This window comes from Leptidea sinapis, chromosome 28, assembly GCF_905404315.1.
Source record: "Leptidea sinapis chromosome 28, ilLepSina1.1, whole genome shotgun sequence".
In the NCBI taxonomy this organism is placed as follows: Eukaryota; Metazoa; Arthropoda; class Insecta; order Lepidoptera; family Pieridae; genus Leptidea; species Leptidea sinapis.
Window position 1 is genome coordinate 3,831,937 of NC_066292.1, and position 22,387 is coordinate 3,854,323.

The 22,387-nt window shown below is 33.1% G+C and overlaps 1 protein-coding gene across 1 annotated transcript in view; it reads left to right on the forward strand.

Annotated features, from left to right (window-relative positions):
• Positions 1-581: 581 nt before the first annotated feature.
• LOC126973103 (ATP-binding cassette sub-family D member 3) overlaps positions 582-22,387 on the forward strand; it is a 70,413-nt gene continuing 48,607 nt past the window's right edge. Inside the window, exons 1-3 of the mRNA XM_050820245.1 lie at positions 582-1,017; positions 5,526-5,780; positions 20,224-20,293. Coding sequence (XP_050676202.1) covers positions 911-1,017; positions 5,526-5,780; positions 20,224-20,293 — 432 coding nt within the window. The 5' untranslated portion in view covers positions 582-910. The remainder of the gene's footprint in view (positions 1,018-5,525; positions 5,781-20,223; positions 20,294-22,387) is intronic.

Here is a 22,387-nt window from a genome sequence, read left to right on the forward strand (position 1 = left end):
GTAATCAAACAGTATAAGAAATCGTTATTCATTATGGTATCCCCAAGTTTTAGGTAGCTATTGATCATATATGTTTAATATGATTTTTATTCTTGGAGAACATGTTTTGTTCTATGATCAATAGTTTCCTCAGCGCATGCAATGAAAGCAGGTCATAATCGAATCAAGTTTAAAACCTTCCCAATTAATAATCAAAACAATGTGTAAATTGTCATGATAACGGACATACAAAGCCTTAGACCGTTGTTTTAACGGGTTGAGATAGATTTAAGTTCACACTGATGAAGTAGCAGGATGCAGTTGTTCTATTCTATTCTATTCTTTCTAGTGGCTTCTGTGGAAGGGGCACCACAACTCGCCAATGTCACGTTTCAGTAGACCAACAAGCTTAGAGTGTGTAATTTGATCGGTGTAAACGAATTTATTTATCTTCAACTGACCCTGACAGTCGACTTTGACAATTTGACATTTATTTTAAATGTCATTCGATTGCTGACAAGTGAAGTTTGTGTTATTGTTTCAAGTTTGACAGTTCTCCGATCACAAATCACATTAATTGAAATTCACAATTTCACGAACTCCTCAAAGTTGATACAAATTTTTTAACTATAGTGGAATATTTTTTATTCTCCAAACACATTAATTCAAGGTTATCATGCAATTGCAAACCAGTTAAGCTGAAAGTTCATGAATTGAGAGTTTAGACTGGTTGAGACGATACATTAGTTAGGTAGTCATCAAAATAAATACAATTAAAACTATTAAAATTTTCGTACTTAGTTCTAACAGTGATACGAAGAACAAGTGGCGTGTTGTGATTAGTGATACTAATTACTAGTACTAATAGATTTATTGTGATATCATGCGTTTTTTAATTTTATTTTAACAAGTTTTATTCAAAAATATTAAAATGGCACCAAACTTTAGTAAATTTACCTCAAGAACTGATGTTAAAATTGCTTTAGCAGCTAGTGCTGCACTTAGTGCTTGGATTATTAAGAAAGCCATAAAATCAAGGTAAGCTCTAAAATCTTTTAGTAATCTTTCTCTTCAAAATTTCGAAAAAACTTATTATCTATACACATTACACAACCTATATTACATAAATATGGGTACATTTTTTATATTATTATAATATACCATTTTTGGTTGTAATAGAGATAGTATGAGCATCATTTTAAGCAAATATATCTTTATAAATTAATATTCCTAATAAAATAACATAAGTTTTCTTATGGTAAAATTAAGAGTTAAGACATAAACATGTCAGTTAGTATAGTTACTCTCTACCATTTTCTGGTAGCATGATGCATTAATTTAGCATTTTTTTTTATTGTTTTTACATGAATTACAAACACAATATTTTTTCTATTAATCTGGTGATCTCTGGATACAAGGCCAAATTAATAAAAATATTGTATTGGACACGTTGAAGTTTATTAAATGGTGGTTGAATACTGTGATGGTAATATTTTTTTATGTATATTATTATCTTATACATTTATGTACTATCATAATGTAAGTAAGCAAACACATTACTGTAGCTGCTCTAAAAAGCCATGAAATGAGGAGAAATCTAAATTTTATTCAAATCTTTATTTTATCTCATCACTCATTGATTTTTTTTTATATTGCTTTATTTCCTGTAAACATTTTTACCATATTACCAGTCTTTATCTACTGTCTGTAGTTACCTCATCAACATAATAAAATAAATTGTAAGCTGTGTGATGTTATAAAAATATTTTAAATTTTTTATTGTTTGTAAATAATTACTGTATTGTATTCAAATGATGTGAATTGAAATGAATAGGTACCTCATTATAACATAGTATTGAACTGTCCAACATAATTCATAAAATGTACTTTTCCATTACATATTTATGGTTCTTTATTGTGAAAAGGCAATATATTTATCTAATGTTACAAACATTAGATTACATAAAGAAACAATACAAAATCTACACTCCGAAGTACTACAAATACGAATCTAATAAACATCTGATTGCAATAATTTGGAATCATTATAATGTATATTTTTAAGCGGAACTCTAAAAAAAAAATATTAAAAGATTACCCTAAAGATATCTCATTGGATATGATTATTAAAATTAATTAACAATTGGCGAACCTGGGTTGTGACGCTAGGTACAAAGGATATGAACATACTATTGTTGGAAATAATGAAGTCAATCGGACAGGATTGCATTTCTCCCATAGTGCTTAAAACATATGCTCCTGACTCATGGAAGTCAGCCATTTTCCAATCGATCCAAAAAAAAAGGAGACAGTTTGGATCCCACACACAGCACATATATAGCTATTACCTCCCTTCTCTCCAAAATCATTGAGAATATAATCAACCCCCAGCTGTTGGTACACCTAGAGGTTCACTAGTTGATCAACGACCGTATGTGGCATACCTAAGTAACACAAATGAGCGGCGGCTATCTAAAACAATGGAGAATGGCAGGCAATTATCCTGGAAGGCCTTTGATTGTGTATGGCACAAGGCGCTTCTCTCAAAACTTCCATCATTTAGGCTTCCCGATTTCTGCAAGTGGACCTCCAGCTTCCTCACTGAGTGCAGCATACAGGTCTTGTCGACGATTATTTCTTGAACCCAAAGCTCGAAAACTCTGAAGTGTCTCAAGGTTGTGTGATACTACACTACACTGTTTCTTCTGCATATCAATGATGTGTTGGACGCCCTCACCACACATTTATCTTATCACTGCTATTCGATAACACCTTCCTTAAACTCTCGCCTAGTATCAGAATACTGGGTCTCGAAATCTCGAGCGATTACCAATTCCGCGGTCATCTGCAGGGCAATGCCAAATTGGCTTTGAAGAAGCTGGGCATCATAAATAGAGCACGGCCTTCAAGCCTCTATCTCACATTCTAGCGTTCTACAAAGCGCAGGCCACATATGGAGTATTGCTGTCATCTCTGGTCTGGCGCACCCCAGTATCGGCTCGAGCCATTTGGCCGCAGGCATCGCAGAGCTGCTCGATTTATCGAGAATCCAGTGCTCTGTGAACGGCTAGATCACTGGGCGTTGTATAGAGACCTCGCTTTATTGTGTGTCTTCTACCGTATTTATCACGGGGTGTGTTCCGAAGCGTAGTTTGACATGATTCCCGCCGCCGACTTCCACCTTCGCACGACACGCTACAAATTAGGATATCATCCGTTCCATTTCAATGTGTAGAGTTCCCCACAGTGCAGTTTCAAGGAACTTTCTTCCACGCAATAGTAAGCTGCGGAATGAGCTTCCTTGTGCGGTGTTTCCTGGACGATACGACATTTCAAAATAAGTGCGTTTACCTTTCTAAAAGGCCGGCAACGCTCCTGTAATTATATGTATATCCTCTGGTGTTGCAAGAGAATGCAGGTGCTCGTTTGCGCATAAAAAGAAGGCAATTTTTAAACAAAACCCAGCACTCATATAGGTGTTGTTGCTACAAACGCCTAGCATAGGCTGTGTTGACTGTTAACTACAGCTGGACACAACTCGTGCAAAGTAGATGAGACGATTTCCCTCCTAGTTGTAAATATTATTACCTCAAGGACCTGGGCACGTTTGTCCTGCTCTTCCATAAATAAAATTTACATCAATATTAATATATCATTAATTGTTATCAATTAAGGGTTTGCATCACATCAAACTTCCAGCTACAAAAACTTTTATGGCTTCGATTACCCAATCGACTGAAATATCACTATAAACTAAATTATTCACGGAATATATAAATCAACTTGTAGTTGTTATACAATTTTATTTTTATTTTATTTTATTGGGGTTGACAACAGCTTAATACAAATTAATCACTTATAATTAAAAACATACATAGCCAATTATAGTCTAACACTACTACCTAATGGAAAGAACAGCAGTGTTTACGATAATAAAGAAAAAAATGAAATATGAATAACACACGATCAAAGAAATTAATAAAATAATAATTTATTTAAAAGTGCCTGCGTTAGTTGCATAATGAATTATATGTATAAGTGTGAAAAATTAATATAAATAAGAGAAAAACATGATAAATAGATAGGACTTAATAGTACAATACATACATTTAATAGTTTAATAAATTAATTAATCAATAATTGAAACTCGAAGAGATCGCAAAACCGTTTTAAGTTAATTTCAAACACACGAATGTAACCATTTGCATGTGTCATTATTTGCTATTTTAGATTTTTTGATAGTTCAGGTGTTCCTTTGAAAATTATGTAACATTCCGTTCTCATAACCGTATCACTTATTAAGGCAAAGAAAAAATAATTAAGGCAATATTCAAATCGGTTTTTTAGCGAGGCTAACGAACAATAATTATTTTTTTAAGTTTACGTAAACATATTTAAATAGGAAAATATCTCAGAAATTATGGTTTTAATATTTACTAAGATTTATTAATAATTATTTGAGATAAACATCGTAAATTAAATTTTAATTTTTAAATTAGAAAAAGACAAGTAATTACTACGACTTCTCACGTGTTGTAGTTACATGAAAACCAACCAATGGAACAAACTGGGTTCAAAAAAGATTTTCAACTGTAGATCATAATTATTCACACTATCAAACAAGCCATATAACGCTACAGAGAATACAATAAAAATGTTGCCATAATGAAGAATTCATATAACTCCCTATTATATTATTAAAGTATTTAACTTATTTAAAGTCTAAAGAGCCAGTGACTTATGGGGTGTCTCAGTACATATTGTTAATTCATTAATTGAAACTATTGCTCTTGATATGGCCTTAATTTATTACAGCTGTATTGACGAGGTGTTTTTCCTGATTCACTTAAATATAGTCAAAACAATTTTGTTTTTCTATAAACATAAAATAGCACGAGGAATACGTTTTTTAAAGAGTTTTGTTTCATTACGCTAAAGAAGAATAGCAAGATTTAAATAGGCCACGAAGTATAATCCGACTGAAGTTTGAAAGCGAACAGTTACTTAAAACGTAGTCGATTTTGGCTATCTCCGTTTTTTCACAATATTATAGCCGTCACCTGTCAATCTATCAATGACTGCACGTTTTAAACAATCGAGTGAATCGCTTTTTTCTTAGAGAGTTTCGCTAGACTGATTTGGAATAGTCGTTCCCGACTTCGATAATCCATTGTGCAGGCATTCTTTATTTATACTCAACGTCACATGTTTAATGTAATTGTCCAAGTCGTGAAAGTGACAATCATTATTAACACCAAATTTATTATGTCACAGTAATAAAAAGAAATAGTGGGCTAATTTGTTCTCATATTAAAAAATGTATTATGTTCGATATATATATCAACCTTTGATATTCCTTGGCCATACATCACAAACTGACTTGGTCAAAGACACCTTGCCAGTATTACAGTTCATTTGACAATTAAAACGTTCAAACAAATTCAACCCAATGTTTATAATTAATGGAAGTAGATTGAAAAAACCATTTTTTATACAATTAAACAAGAAATAGTATTTTTGAAAATAATTTTCAATTTTTGTTGCAGTCAAACTAAAACGAAAAAATCAAATCGCCTTACATTAGAAGAGAGTGTACAATATATGATCAAAGATAAGGACAAAAGAGGGCTGAAAGCTGAAATTAATTCAAAATTCTTCCGAGAGCTGTTAGTACTATGGAAGATAATGGTGCCGGGAGTGTGGTCGAAGGAGAGCGGCCTCATGGTGATGATAGCAGTGTCTTTGGTATCAAGAACGCTTTGCGATTTATGGTTTATTCAGCATACGACACATATAGAAGGGTAAGTGCTTTGAATACATTTTTTAATTATTTGAGGGTAGTTATATTATTTAAAAATTTGTTGTTTTTCCATTGATTTTAGTACATAATATAGGACCTAATCAATAATACTACGGCCAAGTAAAATATTACATTAGAATTCTCATGATATCTGTACTAATTAAAATGACGATGAAATTTAACAGCAAAACTTTACAAAATATCTTATTACAATAATTTTCTTAGAAGTATTTGTCGGCATTAGTAGAAAACTGAAGAAATAACGAAGAACAGACCGAAGTAGATAGTTAAAGTAATAATAATTTTCAAATGTCTCAAAAGTAGGCCTACGTAAAAAGGCAAAAGTGGATAAGGCTATAAAAATGTTCAAAATGTTAAGCATCCACAATACTTAATTTTGTTGATCTTGACGAATTCGTGTATTTTTAAGCGATCTCCTCACTTCTAGATTTGTGATTAAAATTAAGTCCAGTTCATTGAACTACCGCGGAAGCAATTCTAGGAATTTATTATTTAAACATTCAACATAATGTACCTGATTATTTATTAAGCTGTAGCCAGTAGATTTAATACGAGTATACTCAGCATAGTGTCAATGAGCTGGAATGCACCCGAGGGACTTTACACTACCGAGCGTGATAGCTGAGTCTCATTCAATACTCACAAACTGAATTGGTCTGCACCAGACCAATATTAACGTAAAACGTCACGTCGTCGTCGACAGAATAGTGGACGTGTTTGTGCATCGAACGTTGCAGAGAAGGAACTAATATGAAGAATATTGTCCTAAAGAAAATGAGTTTAGAACCCAGAACAAGTCGCGTATGTTTCAAGATGACTTAGGACTAATAAGAGACCTACCCCCTTATTCATAATAGTCTGCTAACCTAAAGCATTGCTAATTCTCACTCTGTCTTCTTCTATTGAACTAACTCAGAATGAGAAAAAACACTCCTAAGCGGCTGTTTAAAGTTAGCGGACCATTATGAAGAAGGGGGCTATAGTTTAAAGACGTTTTAGTTGGTAATTTTATCATAACTTAATTTTGGATTGTTCACAAAAGGTGTGATTGAATATTTTCATTTACTGACGACAATTTTATAAATTGAGGATGATTTAAATGGCCTAGTTCTTGCCAGCTCTAGAAAGCTTCTGTAATTAATAGTCGTAATAGTAGAAAGTTTAGTGGGGTGTTGGTTATCAAGATATTACTGTGCCGTTGTATCTGTCCGGTTGTGTTAAGATTCTCGAGAAGGTTGTCAAGTCTCTCAGCAACACCAGAACCGAGGAAGATTCTTCCATCGACATGTCAAAATCAGAACCTTCGGGAGGAGGCTTCGGATTTAGTGTGTTTAATGATGTAAGAATATCGCAAAGCGAAATAAAAAAAATTAAATGTATTTATCTTGGATTCGTCTCATACACCCATAGAAATGTTTATCCATACTTTTCAGCAGAAGTTCGTGTTACAGTAATTAAATCCTTGTTTACAACAACCTTGTAATTTTCTAGGTGTTGTAAGGGAATTCTTCTATTTAATTTTTTTTTAAATTTGTTACTGAAAAGAACTATTAAATGTGACCAATTTTAAATTCTAACACTTTGTATACGCTTAAGTCTTCGACTGTAAGTAGTTGATACGAAATTCAACCTTTTGACATTTTTGACAGAACTAATGCGCTATACTGATTGTCACGAGTAAAATCGCCTGTTAAATTATGTTAACACATTATCATACAATGATGTTGGGTTAATGCTCTTTTCTAATTTGGTATTGAAATTTGCCCCTAAAGTTTACTACTCGGCTAAGTCGAGTTAGTAAGTCTTTTGTGGGGCGATGTATATGCTTTTTCAACAAGATCCTAGAAAATGTTCAAAACAAAAGTATTACGTTATTCAAAAGAATTGTTAAGAAACGTTTGTGTGGTGAAGGTTACTATAACATAAATGACTTTCTTTATCATACCACAGATTGGGAATGGAGCGACCGCCCTCAGGCTATTAAATAATAAGTTTAATTGTACAATATTAATTTGTAATCATATTTTTTTGATGAAAAAAAAAGCCCGCTGAGTTTGTTGCGCCCATGCTTCTTAGGTCTGAGGCATTCGTTTTGAAATGGGTGGTAGTTTTTTGACTTTCAATAAGTGATGTCACATCCTATTTTGAGTAAAAATATTTGAGTTTGAAACAATATTGTGTGAGCTCCCTATTATATACCTATCTATCGACATTTATCCCAGCTCTGGCTGGCATCGATTTGCGCGTTTTAAATTACTATTCAAATGCGACCTCATCAAATCTTAGAAAAAAGCATTATTACTTTATAGATATAAAATTCTCATGTCGCGGTCTTTGTAGTTAAACTCCTTCGAAACGGCTTGACCGATTCTCATGAAATTTTGAGTTCATATTGGGTAGGTCTGAGAATCGGACAACATCTATTTTTCACCCCCCTAAATGTTAAGGTCCACGCTAATTCTTTTTTTGATTTTTTTGACTTTTTTTTTTAAATTTGTTTGATTATGAGTCAGCATTAAAAATACATACAACTTCAAATTTTCACCCATCTACGATCAACAGTTACTTTTCAATTTTTTTTGCTAACGTTTGCTGGGTCAGCTAGTTACTTAATAGATTTATTTGAAATATTGTATTATATTTTTGATTAATTGATAGCATAATTAATTTCATCGAAAAAAAATAATCGTGTCTAATCTTTACAAAAACTTCACCAATCATTATAGTTTTTGTTTCTCATTACACAAAATATGATTATAGTATATTTTGTTAATAATATAACGATACTTATCTTAAGCTCTTAATTAATAATATCACGTATTTACATAATAACGCAATAATCAAATTTATATTACACATTACCTTGAACGTTAAGCGTTTTTTTAATAATTTAATTACTATAAATCAATAGATAATCAACTAACATAATAACTAGGTACTTTAAAATTTCTAGTCAGACGTAAAGTCTTACATGTAAATTAAAAATTTATATTAATTTACTATTTAAGAACTAATATTATTTTAACAAAACTTACTTTATATACATAATATACCCTTTTTTATGGAATAGGAGGACAAACGAGCGTACGGGTCACCTGCTGTTAAGTGATCACCGCTGCCTTCATTCTCTTGCAACACCAGATTAATCACAGGAGCGTTGCCGGCCTTTAAGGAAGTATCGTCCCAGAATAACCGCTAACAAGGAAGTTCATTCCATAGCTTTGTAGTACGTGGAAGAAAGCTCCTTGAAAAGCGCACTGTAAAGGACCACCACACATCCAGATGTTGGGGATGATATCGTAACTTGTGGCGTGTCGTGCGAAGGTGGAATTCGGCGGCAGGAATCAGGTGAAACAGCTCTTCGGAACACTCCCCGTGATAAATGCGGTAGAAGACACACAATGAAGCGACGTCTCTACGCAACGCCAAGTGATCCAGCCGTTCACAGAGCACTATATACCTATGTATATACCTAATATTGGATTTGGTACAGACTTGAATTAACGCAATGTTTCCATGGTAAATTACTCTAGATATCCTAGTCATTACATTTACTAATATCACAGGGTGCTGGCAGGATGTATACAAAAGCGACGCCACTTTCTGCAGCACTATTATGTGCCAAAGCACTGTTTGTGTTTCGATTTGAGCCCCACTGAAGCTTGTGTTATTGTTGGGCGGAACATTAGATGTCTTATGGCGATGAACGTAATTCTGCAATATCTGTTCAAGAATCCATCACCATCGAGACTTACCATCAAATAAAAAAACAATCAACGTCTTGAAGCGTCTTGTCCACGTCATTTCTTACTTCTTAACTATGCTAAAATACTAACTAAAAACTATGCTTTCTTTAACTATGCTAAAAATAATGCACGAATGTTGTATGTCGGTGAATGCACCGAGGCTGTGTTATTTTTTTTAAATTAATTATGCAATATGAAACATTGCACTACTTAAAACCACCGAGTAGTAGGATATTGTGTATTTACATATTAATAACTTTGTATATACAGGGCTATTGGAAATTCGACGTATTCCCGTTAGGAGGTGATAGGGCTGGTATTATGCAATAGTGAACCATTTTTGAGTTATCATGTTTTCAATTTAAATCTATTGTATTCTTTTGATTTAAAAAACGATATGAATTATTATAAATAGTCTTAAAAACAAAAAAAAAAACGTCATTAAACTTGGCCTGCAGATTATTTTAAAAACGTAACCGTTTTCTTCTTCTTCTTATTTCAAGGAAACTGAAAACAATAATCATAAAGCAGGCGATAAAATCGCTGTTTGAATAAATTGCATTTATATGTTTAATGCCTACCTAATTAAAAAAAAAAAATTGAATTCATTACAATATTTTTGCTAAATAATTAGCGTGAGGGTGGTCGCTCCATTCCCAATGTGTGGTATTATTAAGAAAATCATTAATGTTATAGTAACCTTTACCACATAAACGTTATTAACACTTCTTTTGAATTAACAATTCTTTTGAATTTCGTAAAACATTTGTTTTGTAAATTTTCAGGGATCAGTTTATAAAAGCACTAGCTGACCCGGCAAACGTTGTTTTGCCATATAAAGTATAATTCACGCGATAGTTTTATAAGTAATAAAATATTGCCTATATTATAGCCTGTACATCATTTTGTTCTATTGTCAATAGTTTTTGCAGCGCACGCAAAAATAGGTTTTTGATTTTACACCTTGTGTTACAAAATAGCAATTTTATTACGGATCCCTAATTTTGAAAAAAAAAACATATAGCCTTCCTCGATAAATGGACTACCCAACACTGAAAGAATCATTCAAATCGGACCAGTAGTACCAGAGATTAGCGCGTTCAAACAAACAAACACTGCAGCTTTATAATATTAGTATAGATATACCTACATCGCCCTACAAAGGACTCACTAATTCTACTCCACCGAGTAGTAGCTTAAATCTTATCTAAGCATACAATACAATACTGTATAGAGTCTAATGGCTGATAATATTAATAATATTAGACCGTAGCGGAGGTTACGTAGCGCGATCGGAAATACCCTTTTTTATTTTTTACCAATTTAATATAAGGAATAAAATCTTATATATAAAACTCTCGTGTCACAATGTTAGTTACCTTACTCCTCCGAAACGGCTTTACTGATCTTTACCAAATTTTATATGCATATTCAGCATTGAAAAATACATAAAAATGTAAATTTTCGCCCTTGTACAATCTACAACTATTTTTTAACACGATTTTTATATTATTCTGTTCCATCCACCAAAGCGATATAGGGTTACAAGATGGCAATCGAATACAATAATTGTAGTACGATATAGGTAGGTCTGAGAATCGGTTGCATCAAAATTAGAGCTAGTTTTATATATATACTAGCTGACCCAGCAAACGTTGTATTGCCGTTGTATTGAAGTTGTATGTATTTTTAATGCTGAATCATAATCAAACAAATTAAAAAAAAAAATTGGCTTGGACCATCCTTAACATTTAGGGGGATGAAAAATAGATGTTGTCCGATTCTCAGACCTACCCAATATGCACAAAAAATTTCATGAGAATCGGTTAAGCCGTTTCGAAGGAGTTTAACTACAAACACCGCGACATGAGAATTTTATATATTAGATGATAATGTCTTTGTTTTAGGCTCAATCACGCCTAAACCACTGATCGTATCGACATGAAACTACCACTATTCGATGCTTAATTTATTCTAGATGGCTTAGGGCTTTTATTTTTCAAATTGCAACGTTGCTTCCTTTTAAAATTACTCCCAGCGAAGCGGGCGGGGACGTCTAGTTTATAAATAAAACCTTTTATTGATTATAAAATATAGTATCATTATTTGATCCTATAAAAGAAACAATTGGTAAGAGAGAGAGAGGAGGAGCTCGATTACGCTGCCGTATGCGTGAGAGAAAGGGAAACCAGATAGACCGTTGCCGTAACGCGTTACGTGACGAAGCGGTTTACCTTCCCATACGAAGTTATCACTTCAAAAATTCTTTTTTTTATATGCTTGTACAAAAGTATTTGCTATATATTGTACCATGCTGATGAACCATTCGTTCGCGAGTTCAACTCGGACTTGACTGGTTTTTGCATCTTGATAGATCCGCTTGTAAGTCTTAATATATATAAATTACGTGACACGTTGTTTGTCCGCGACGGACTCCTAAACTAATGAACGGATTTTAATTACTTCATGGTGTGCAGTTTGGTCCAACTTGAGAGATAGGATAGTTTTTATTTCGATTTGGGACCCATAATTATTTTTATTTTTAAAATTTATTTTGTATGGACATATTTTCTATGAGAGAATTTTGTGACGCACAGTTTGACAGTTCCGCTGTGAAACAATTTCATTAAAAACTGAAAACAACATGGAGCATTTTTTTAGAAATAATTCTTAATTTCTGAAATATTATTGGCAAATACCTATAAAACAGTATTTTTATTATGTACAGAACAAAGTCGGTCGGGTCAGCTAGTACCTTATATAATTACATACAAAACGTGGTTTAATAATAAACATAACTCATTTAACGACCACTCTGTGGCTACCTTAAGTGGCTATTTGTTAGGTTTAATGAATTTTATTACAATTTTGCGGATTTGTAGTCGGCTCTTATGATTAGTATCAAAATACTACGTGGAGTTTTTTGGTGGCGAAAAGCGCACAAGCTAGTTTGATAGCAAAAAAAAAATCGTAAGCCTGCCTCGACTAAGTATATCAAAAAAATATTATTATAAAAGGCATTTATTTTCTCAGAATTGATTCCATTAGAATTATTTTTGATGTCATTTCTAATATACTTACTAGAAACTACTACCGCTTCGGAAAGAAATGGCGCTTTGTGAGAGAAGAAGCTGCCCAAGAAATTCCTTTTGCGCTCTTTAGTTATATAAGTTCTGCCAATGTAGTTGAAAATTTATTGAAGTCGGCGTTACTTTGCTGAAATCCATAATTATCCAAATATTTTGAGTTTTCTTTAGTATTTAGTTAGTTAGTTTAGTTCAGTCTCGTGCCAGAGTTTGCCGAGTCAACATCTTCTGCCTTGGATAGGATGCCTTGTGTAGAGGCTAAACACGTGTCGAATTGTTAAAAGACAAATATTGGCGGAATTAACACTAAATAAAGCTCAAAACATTTGGATAATGTACTTGAAGCCAAAAATAATAATGCAATAAAAAACCTTTCTAAGGAGTGGGATTCGAGCCCACGCTATTCTCAGGAACCAGAGCTTAAATCTGGCGCCTTACGGCCGTTCTCAATATTCAGTCTATCTCTTAAAAATCGTTACTATCGTTGACTTTTCTGTCCCAATAAACTTATCGACGGTAACTCACCTTACCTTACTGACAGTAGAAGGTATTTATCTCTATCTGTAGATATTATATTGTGAAGTATAGTGTGAGAGTGTTAGACCACTCGGTCAACGTGACCTGAAAGAATAGTTTATTTTTAGTACAACAAGGCAATGATATAATAATGAAATTAATTGACGTAAGAACCACGCAAGATATAATTAATGTTCCGCATTCACAACAAGAACACATTCAATTTACGGAAACGGTAATGTATGGTATATGGTCACCGTATAAAAACTACATAATTACAATGTATTACTCATATGTACAATGTACAGTCGTATTTTGGACTACATTACCTTTGTAATTACATGAAAACGTTGTTAGGAGGTTTTATGAACGCAACATTTGAGGTGTCGTTGTGTATTGCTTTAGAAGTTAAATTTTTAAAAGAATCTTTGACCGTCATAGCGTGCCATTTTTTCGATGCTTATAAAAAGATATTGACTCGCACTGTTCAAATTTTTGTCTTCAAACGGAAAGTTGTTTTATTAAGATTTTTATTTTACTTAGAAATTTAAATAAAAGAGAAGGACCCCATGCGGGCCTGAAAGCCTTAAGTTATTTGCCGTTGGTTCCGTAGCTGGATGACGAATAGGATAATAGATGTGTCTCTTCTACCGCATTTATCACGGGGAGTGTTCCGAAGAGCTGTTTAACCTGATTCCACCTTCGCCCGACACGCAACAGGTTAAGATATCATCCCCACCATCTGGATGTGTGGCGGTCCTCCACAGTACGGTTTTCAAGGAGCTTTCTTCATCGTACTACAAAGCTGAATGAGCTTCCTTTTGCGGTGTTTCCGGGACGATACGACATGGGTACCTTCAAAAAAACGCGTACCTTCTTAAAAGCCGGCAAAGCTCTTGTGATTCCTCTGGTGTTGCAAGAGAATGTGGGCGGCGGTGATCACCTAACACCAGGTGACCCGTACGCTTGTTTGTCCTCCTATTCCATAGAAAAAATGCAGCTAATATAGAAACTGTAAATAAAGGTATAAATTACATTATGTAGTGTTTGGCAAATAGCGTTGTTTACATCTTGATAATATTATTATTTAATATTTACCAGTAAACCGGAATTCTGTAGTAGTCATACCTAATGCGATATTGGCAATTAAGATGACGTCATGATTTGTACATTTAATGGTTGTTTCCTGCAGTTTGTTTACTGTCTTGTCCCACTGTCTGTTCGTAGGTACTTAATGCCGGAATCTATATAACCATTGATTGCGGACTGTCGTTTTCATTTCCTTATAATTGTGCAGCTATATATAAACTAGGTCCTAAGGAATCATTAAGAACAAAATTTAAATAAATAGTAGTTAAAAAAAATAAAAAAAACTAGCTTTTTATAGAAAACCGAACTAAAAAATTTAAATTTAAAATAAACATCAAAACCTGCCTTATAGACGATTGATGAAAATTATATAAATTAACAAATCTTATTTTGCAAATTGAAATATGGAATAATTCTATCAAGTTAATGTATTGTCCTCGATAAATCTACGAAATTTAACTGTATAATGTACTTGATTAGTGTAATTGTTAATTGTAAGTTATTTTATTTTTTAATATCTATATTTTTTTTAATTAATACGCTTTTATTCGCTTCTGCTGTATATCTGTTTGTAACCGACTCCATTGGACTTGATTTTGTTTAGTACCTGTTCAAAGACAATCGTTCTTGAGAAGTAAAGTCCAGTCGTGCGTCGGAGCTGACACACAGGTTTTTTTTTTTAAATTTTTAGTTTATACATCGTTCTTATCAAAAAGACAGTGAAACTTATAAAATAAAAGTTTCATAAAATATACTTGGTTTACTTATATCAAATTCCTAAAGAATTATTTAATTTTTTCACTTACTTTTTCACCATAACCGATTAGATGTGATGTTTAATTTAAAATATATAATAAAAATAATATTGACACACTTACACAAATTATCTTGCCCCAAATTAGGCATAGCCTGTTCTATGGGTTACAACGATATATTTAATGCAATATACTTACTTAAACAAACATATTATATGCCTAATATAAACATCCATGACTCGTAAACAAACATCCATATTCATCATATATATATTTGCCCCTAAAACGGCAACAAAACGTATCTCAAAAATTATATACAACTCCATTTTGTTTATGGAGGTGAGAAGCGAATAGCGAACAGTAATCTTTTTAATTCGTTTATATACGTGTGAGCGGAGTTTAAAATTGACTAGTTGTCGACCATTGCATTCGCAACTAAAGGTTTTATCTCAATAAAATGTTTAATATGAGAATAATCATGTCATAAACAGAGGCGTGCATAGCGACATCCCATTATGCACGGTCGCACGCCATTAAAGGGAAGATATTAGTAGGATTGTGTCAATATAACCCAGTGTGCGCATACGCAATTAAAAATATTGATGGCGGACTGAACATTATAATAAGGCAGCCGGCAGGTACTATTTAATGTGGAGTGACCCCGAGAGGTGTTCTTACCCTGCTTGTCTAGTAAAAAATGAATCTTACATTTTTACGATCGCAGTTGTTTTTAATTTACTTACATAACAAGTAAAGTATAAGAGATTGTATGAATCCTTGAAAAGCTCGTTAAGTATTTCCTATTACACATAGTACAAGTAGGTATAAACTCCACGTATAGACGCAGTGTTGTATATGTACGCGTGTTTATTATAATTATTACTAGCTGACCCAACAGACGTTGTTCTGTAGATAATAAAAACACTTTTTTATGTATTTGTCAATAATTTTTCAAAACATCAAGAATTATTTCGTAACATATGCACCTTGTTGTTATAATGAGATTGTGTCACAGCAGAACTGTCAAACTGTGCGTCAATAAATTCTCTCACAGAAAATATGTCCATACAAAACAAATATTGGAAATAAAAATAATTATGGGTCCCAAATCGAAATAAAAACTGTCCTATCTCTCAAGTTGGACTTAACTGCACTCTATGGAGTAATTCCCATTTAAATCCGTTCATTAGTTTAGGAGTCCATCGCGGACAAACAACGTGTCACGTCATTTATATAATATATTAAGATATACAATATGCTCACAGTAATGGGTATTCTAAATTTTATACGACACCTGTTTTAAAAATTATTCATATTAAAATATATTTGTAATTAACTCAGTTTTATTTCTGTTACAAAGAAAAGATAGATAAACAAATTAATAATAATTATGTTTTTTTAAAGTTACTTTTTTATTAATTTTTTTAAGACGACGTTTTGTAACTTTTGCACGTTTTCATCCATTAAAAAGTTTTTTTTATTTTATTTTAGTATTTTTTTTATATATGTATCACTTTTGTTAATCAAAGAAAATATTATACGTATTCTGAAATAATTCAGGTACTTATATTTTTTATGGAAGAGGAGGACAAAGAAGCGTACGTCACCTGATGATGTGATCACCGCTGCCGACATTCTTCTGTAAATCAAATCAAATCAAATCAAAAATATTTTGTTTCGTTGTTAAATTGCATTGCACTTGAAATATGTAATTTTTTCATACAGCTCAAAAGACAATGTTCATCTACATATAGCGATACTTATTAAAATACCTTTACTTATAATTTGACCATTTTGTTTAAATTTACATAAGATTACTCGTTGTTATTATTAATATTATCTTTATTAGGTTCAGTTAAAAGCTCAAACCCTTTAGGCTTTCTTATCATTTGAATTATTTAACTATAATGACATTTATCTTTCTGAGAAAGTCATGTCAGCAGCTCAGTCCCAAGGGTTATTAATATCCACATATAATGTGACACCAAGGGATTCAGAGAACCGTTACCGGCCTTTTACATAAGTGTACGCGCTTTTTTTGAAGTTATACACTAATCTAGCTAATAATATGTACAGTTCATCGCATCCTTAATTAAGGGCTGAGGGGTGGATGTTAATTCTTTATAACTTTTAATAAAATAGTTTATACTAGTGGACCCAACAGACGTTGTCCTGTACACACGTCTTAAATTTGAAAAATCAGTCCAACCGTTAGGAGGAGTTCACTTACATACACATGAGCAGGAGAATTATATTATATGGACGGAATTGAGAATCTAAACCAATCTCAAATTCACTGAAACAAACAAAAAAATCATCAAAATTGGTCCAGCCGTTTAGGAGGTAGTTTAGTTGTGAATCTAAACCATTCTCGAATCCACCTGAAGACACACACCAATCTCAAATTCACCGGAACACACAAAAATATCACCAAAATCGGTCCAGCCGTTTATGAGGTAGTTCAATTGTGAATCTAAACCATCCTCGAATTTTTGAAATCACACAAAAAATTTCATCAAAATCGGTCCAGCCGTCTAGGAGGAGTTCAGTGACATACACACGCACACAAGAAATATATATTATAGTTTATATATAAAAATGAATTGCTGTTCGTTAGTCTCACTAAAACTCGAGAACGGCTGGACCGATTTGGCTAATATTGGTCTTGAATTATTTGTGGAAGTCCAGGGAAGGTTTAAAAGGTGAATAAATATGAAAGTGTTCGGAATTAAATAAAAACAATAAAATTTGTTTTTCGTCGTTTGTCGTCCGATATTTGTTTTGTACGGACAATATAATTTCTATGAGAGAATTTATTGACGCACGGTTTGACAGTTCTGCTGTAAAAAAATTCCATTACAACAACAGGGAGCATAATTTACGAAATAATTCTTGATGTTATGATAATATATTACTGACAAATTAATAAACAACATTATTTTATTTATTATATACAGAACAACGTCTGTCGGGTCAACTACTAATTTATATTATTTAAAGAGGACTCATAACATATTGGATGCAGCATCTTAAGAACTAATTTATTATGTATATTACAGCCAATATATTTGATTGAGTTTCTTATATGTTCACGTCTCACGACTTCACTCAACTTTTTACGAACATATGTTAAACCCAGTAATTTAAATGAAATATTTGTAGTGACTATTTAAAAGCGCTTAGTTTAAGCCTAATTGAATAAAGTTTATTTGAATTTGAAGGGGGAGTGATATATAAGGCCGCCCTTCAACCCCCAAAGCGCGTATAGGAGTAGTTTATTTTTTTATTGAACTTTAGTTTTTGTAATTTGAGTCACAACAAGTTTTGTGACTAATTCTGCGCTGCGGGAAGGCTAGCCTCTCCGCCAGAGTGTTAGGTAGGATAGACCAGTCTGGTACTGGTGGAACTTGTAGTCCACTGATTAGATTCTATCATAGTGTAATAATAAAAAAAATATATGTTGTAATTACTTCGATACAAAGTACACATATCAGAAGTGAAACCTGCATGGTGCATAAACCTCTAAACAGCATATGAATTCCTGGTACATGTTGCTAGGATGACACATTTTTTCAACCGCTATGAACGACATTCCTACCACCACTAATATATTATATAATAATATGTTCTCCTGGTGTCTATGTAGTAATACGTCGTGCGCTTGGAGTCAGAATATATCAAGGTATACTCGCGCCATACTTAAGACAATCTCTTCTTTAACTATGATCGCCTGGTACCAAAACATTGTATTATGCTTCCTATCTCATTATCTCCTTCCTATCTTATTATGTTAAATATTATGAATTGATGTGACTGCTTTTTTTACTGTCGCTTTCACACACGAATAGTATGCATATTTCTGTCTCATTCTTTGCCGGCTTCATCCTACACATTCTTGTGTCTCTTACCTGTCGTTTTTTCCGTTGCATCCGGTTTGAAATCACAACAATTCTTCAAGTTTCACTTCAAAAACCTTATTTATTTTATAAATATTTTTCATAACTTTTGTTAGTTCCAAGAAGGCACCCATAACAAAATGTTGGAAAACGTTCCGGTTCACCGTGAAAAGTTCAATGTTTTATTTCCTATAAACATGAAAAATTGTTTCTTTCTCCGCGGGATGAGAGGGGTGTCAATTGAAAGGGGGAAGAACTTCCATAAAATTACTCCTTCCCAAACCCCAATTTTTTTATGACTGATATATACATAACGCATACATCGTCCACGTTTCTGACAAACATTGACATTATGTGATAATTAACCAATCGCCGTAATTATGTCATGCTGACAACCAATCACGTAGGTCACGTGGGTGCATTTCAAAAGTAACTGATAAGGCATATCCTTATATCGACCTGGATACAACACCAATAATACTTTTTCTTATGGTGGCTGGATGATCTTGTTACCGGGAGGTCGGCTTGATGTGTTTTTTTTTATTATTATTTCCTTTAAAGTTAAAGTTATTATAAATTTTATTATATGAAATGCTCACATAATGCCTCTATTTATTTACGGTATGTGTGGATTGATGCATCTACTATACTCAATAACTCTTGTGTTTATAAGTATTAATTTACTTTTTTTTCTTTTTTTGACTTACTCGTGTAAGCCTTTCAGTTTTTGACATTTGAGTATTTTTATATATTGTAATTGAAATGATTTGTAAAACAATTAAAATGTAAATCTTGACTTAAAAGAGTTGCCACTCTTTAAAGTCAAGAGTTTCTTGCTACTTCTTCTCATTAGCTCAACCCTTTACGTAGTAGCTGTAAATTACATAAAGAAACAATATTTTTTTTTTTTTTTGACATTCATAAGTGTCATTTCTGTGACCTACATGAATAAAGTGTTTTTGAATTTGAATATGCATTGATAGTTTACTGCATTTTGACTTGATTGTGTGAATTTTTGGTGTTAATAATCAACGGTATACTATCTGTATGACAAGACTGCTTCCATGCTATTTATGCGTTCACTGCTCTTGTGGGTTAAATGACTATCTTACTCGTTCACAGTATATTAATAATTGTAAATTTTATTTATTTACATGCCCGTATTACTAAACGTGACAGCGTGAACGCTTAAAAACAATCAAATTTATTTTAAGCATAAGGTCGAACCGCTGTACTTGGTTTAATTTTTGAAGATATTGTTTGGGGATTTTTCTAGAATATAGTTGTTTTAGATTCTTCGAAATATTTATCATTATATGATTATTTATATTTCAGATCAATCATCACAATGAACGCGCCAGAATTTAAGAAACTGCTGATTCAGTTCTTCATGGCCATGCCATTGGTAAGTTGAATTATTTATGTGATTTTATTTAAGAATATAAAATGCAAAACAGAGAGACAAAGGTAATGATGACATTGATCTAGGGTTAAAAACAAAGTAGGAAAGAGTTGATAGCGTTTGTATGGAAAATTGGCCAGAAGGTAATTTGTGTGCTCTTAAACGGCTGACATTATGACAGAGTGTGTATTATTATCGCTATAGCAGCGGTGTCTATTTATTTATTACTATCTGACCCAACAGACGCTATTGTATCAATAAAAAACATTATGTAAGTATTCGGGAATGATGTAGCATAAAGTAATCGAAATGTGTAACCAAAGTTATTGAGTTAAAAATGAAACAAAAACGTATTTCTGAATAAAATTATAATATTATGTACTAATGAAATTATAAGGATTAATATCGTATTAAATAAATTAACATGGATATAGTATGTTATTCCGAAGAGATAGATACACAATTACACACATAAGATACACAATTCCACCATACATTATTTTGTTAAACCTCAGAGGGCCTCACAGCGTTTTTGCTGAAAGCTTCCAGGTCGCTAATTTTTCTACGGCACCAACAAATATCGATAGTGTAAACAAAAATGTGAATGAAATAACTTAACAAATTATATATTAAAACCTTTCTCGGGAACCACTCTATCCATTGGTGGAAATAGCATGAAAAATTGGTGTTGTAGTTTTTCAATTTATCGCGAACAGACAGACAGACGCGGAGGAGGTATTGGTATTGGTAAGGGGCTCCTGTTTCCGCAATTAGATCGCTAAGTTAAGTCCATTTTGCGTGCTGTGTTGTTGGCCAGTCATTCCAACCAGCCCAGCTCCTTCCAGAAGTTCAGAACACTCCTGGGGTGTTCGCAGACTTCCTGGAGTGACCTTGTATTTACTGAGGTTTTTGCCCGTTGGTTGGCCACCCCAGTACATTCCAGGATTACATGAGTGACCGTTTCAGCCATGGATAGACAGCCCAGACTTAAGACTTTCCGTTATGCCGATTGTAAAACGGTGCTTGTTTAGTGATGTGTGACCCGTTAAAGTGCCGACCATGATTCGGATGTCATGTCTATTTAGTCTAATAAGTCGACTTGTCAGTTTGGGCGATAGTGCAGGAATCGCTTCTTTCGACTGTCTACAGCCTGAAATATTTGTCCATCGGGTGTTGTGTAGGTTGTTTCTGGGAGATCGTATCCATGACCGCATTTGGCTGAAGGGTAACGGCAGGTATGGCCCTGGGCCAGCAACTTTGATCTCTCACCCCGCCTTGCAAGTTCATCCGCTGCATCATTCCCCAACGAACCGCTGTGTCCCTTAATACATTGCAGAGTTACCCAGTTGTTAGAGGCAGCTCGTTCTAAGGATTGGTGACACTCGTATATCAGCGCTGAGTTATAGGTATTGCTTCTCAGCGCATTCAGTACCGCCATACTATCGGATAGAATTCGAATATTATTTCCATGTATTTTCCTTCTTAGTTTCGCGTTTGCAACTTCCTTGATGGCTATACATTCGCATAGACGCGGATAAGGACTTTGTTTTATAGTGTGTAGTGACTAGCGTTCCGCCCCGACTTCGCGCGCATACTATTTATGTATTATACATAATATGCACACACCTTCCTCTTGAGTCATTTATTTATTTATTTATTGGTCTACCAGCGATTTTACATAAAAATATTTCTTAAACAATTAACAATTTAAATTACATGTGCAGGGTATGCAAAATCATTTAAAGGTAAACACTACATGTTAATTTCGCTTATCGATACATTATTACAAATCTAAAAGTGAGTTAAAAACTAAAACCGGTGAAAAAAAAGTATGGAAAATTTGAAAGTCTGCAATAATCAATTGAGAATTGTTTAACAGATAGTTAGAAACAAATAATAAGCGTTTTAAATCTAAATCTAAGCTAAGAAATTATATAATAAAATAAAATACACTAATCTTTAATTGAAATATATAACCTATGTTATAACTAACAGAGCAAAGTAATCTATCACACTCATAACTGGCTGGCTAGATTGCTGATTAATGATAATGAAAAATGGCTAGATTGCTGATTAATGATAAGTCAATTTCATATC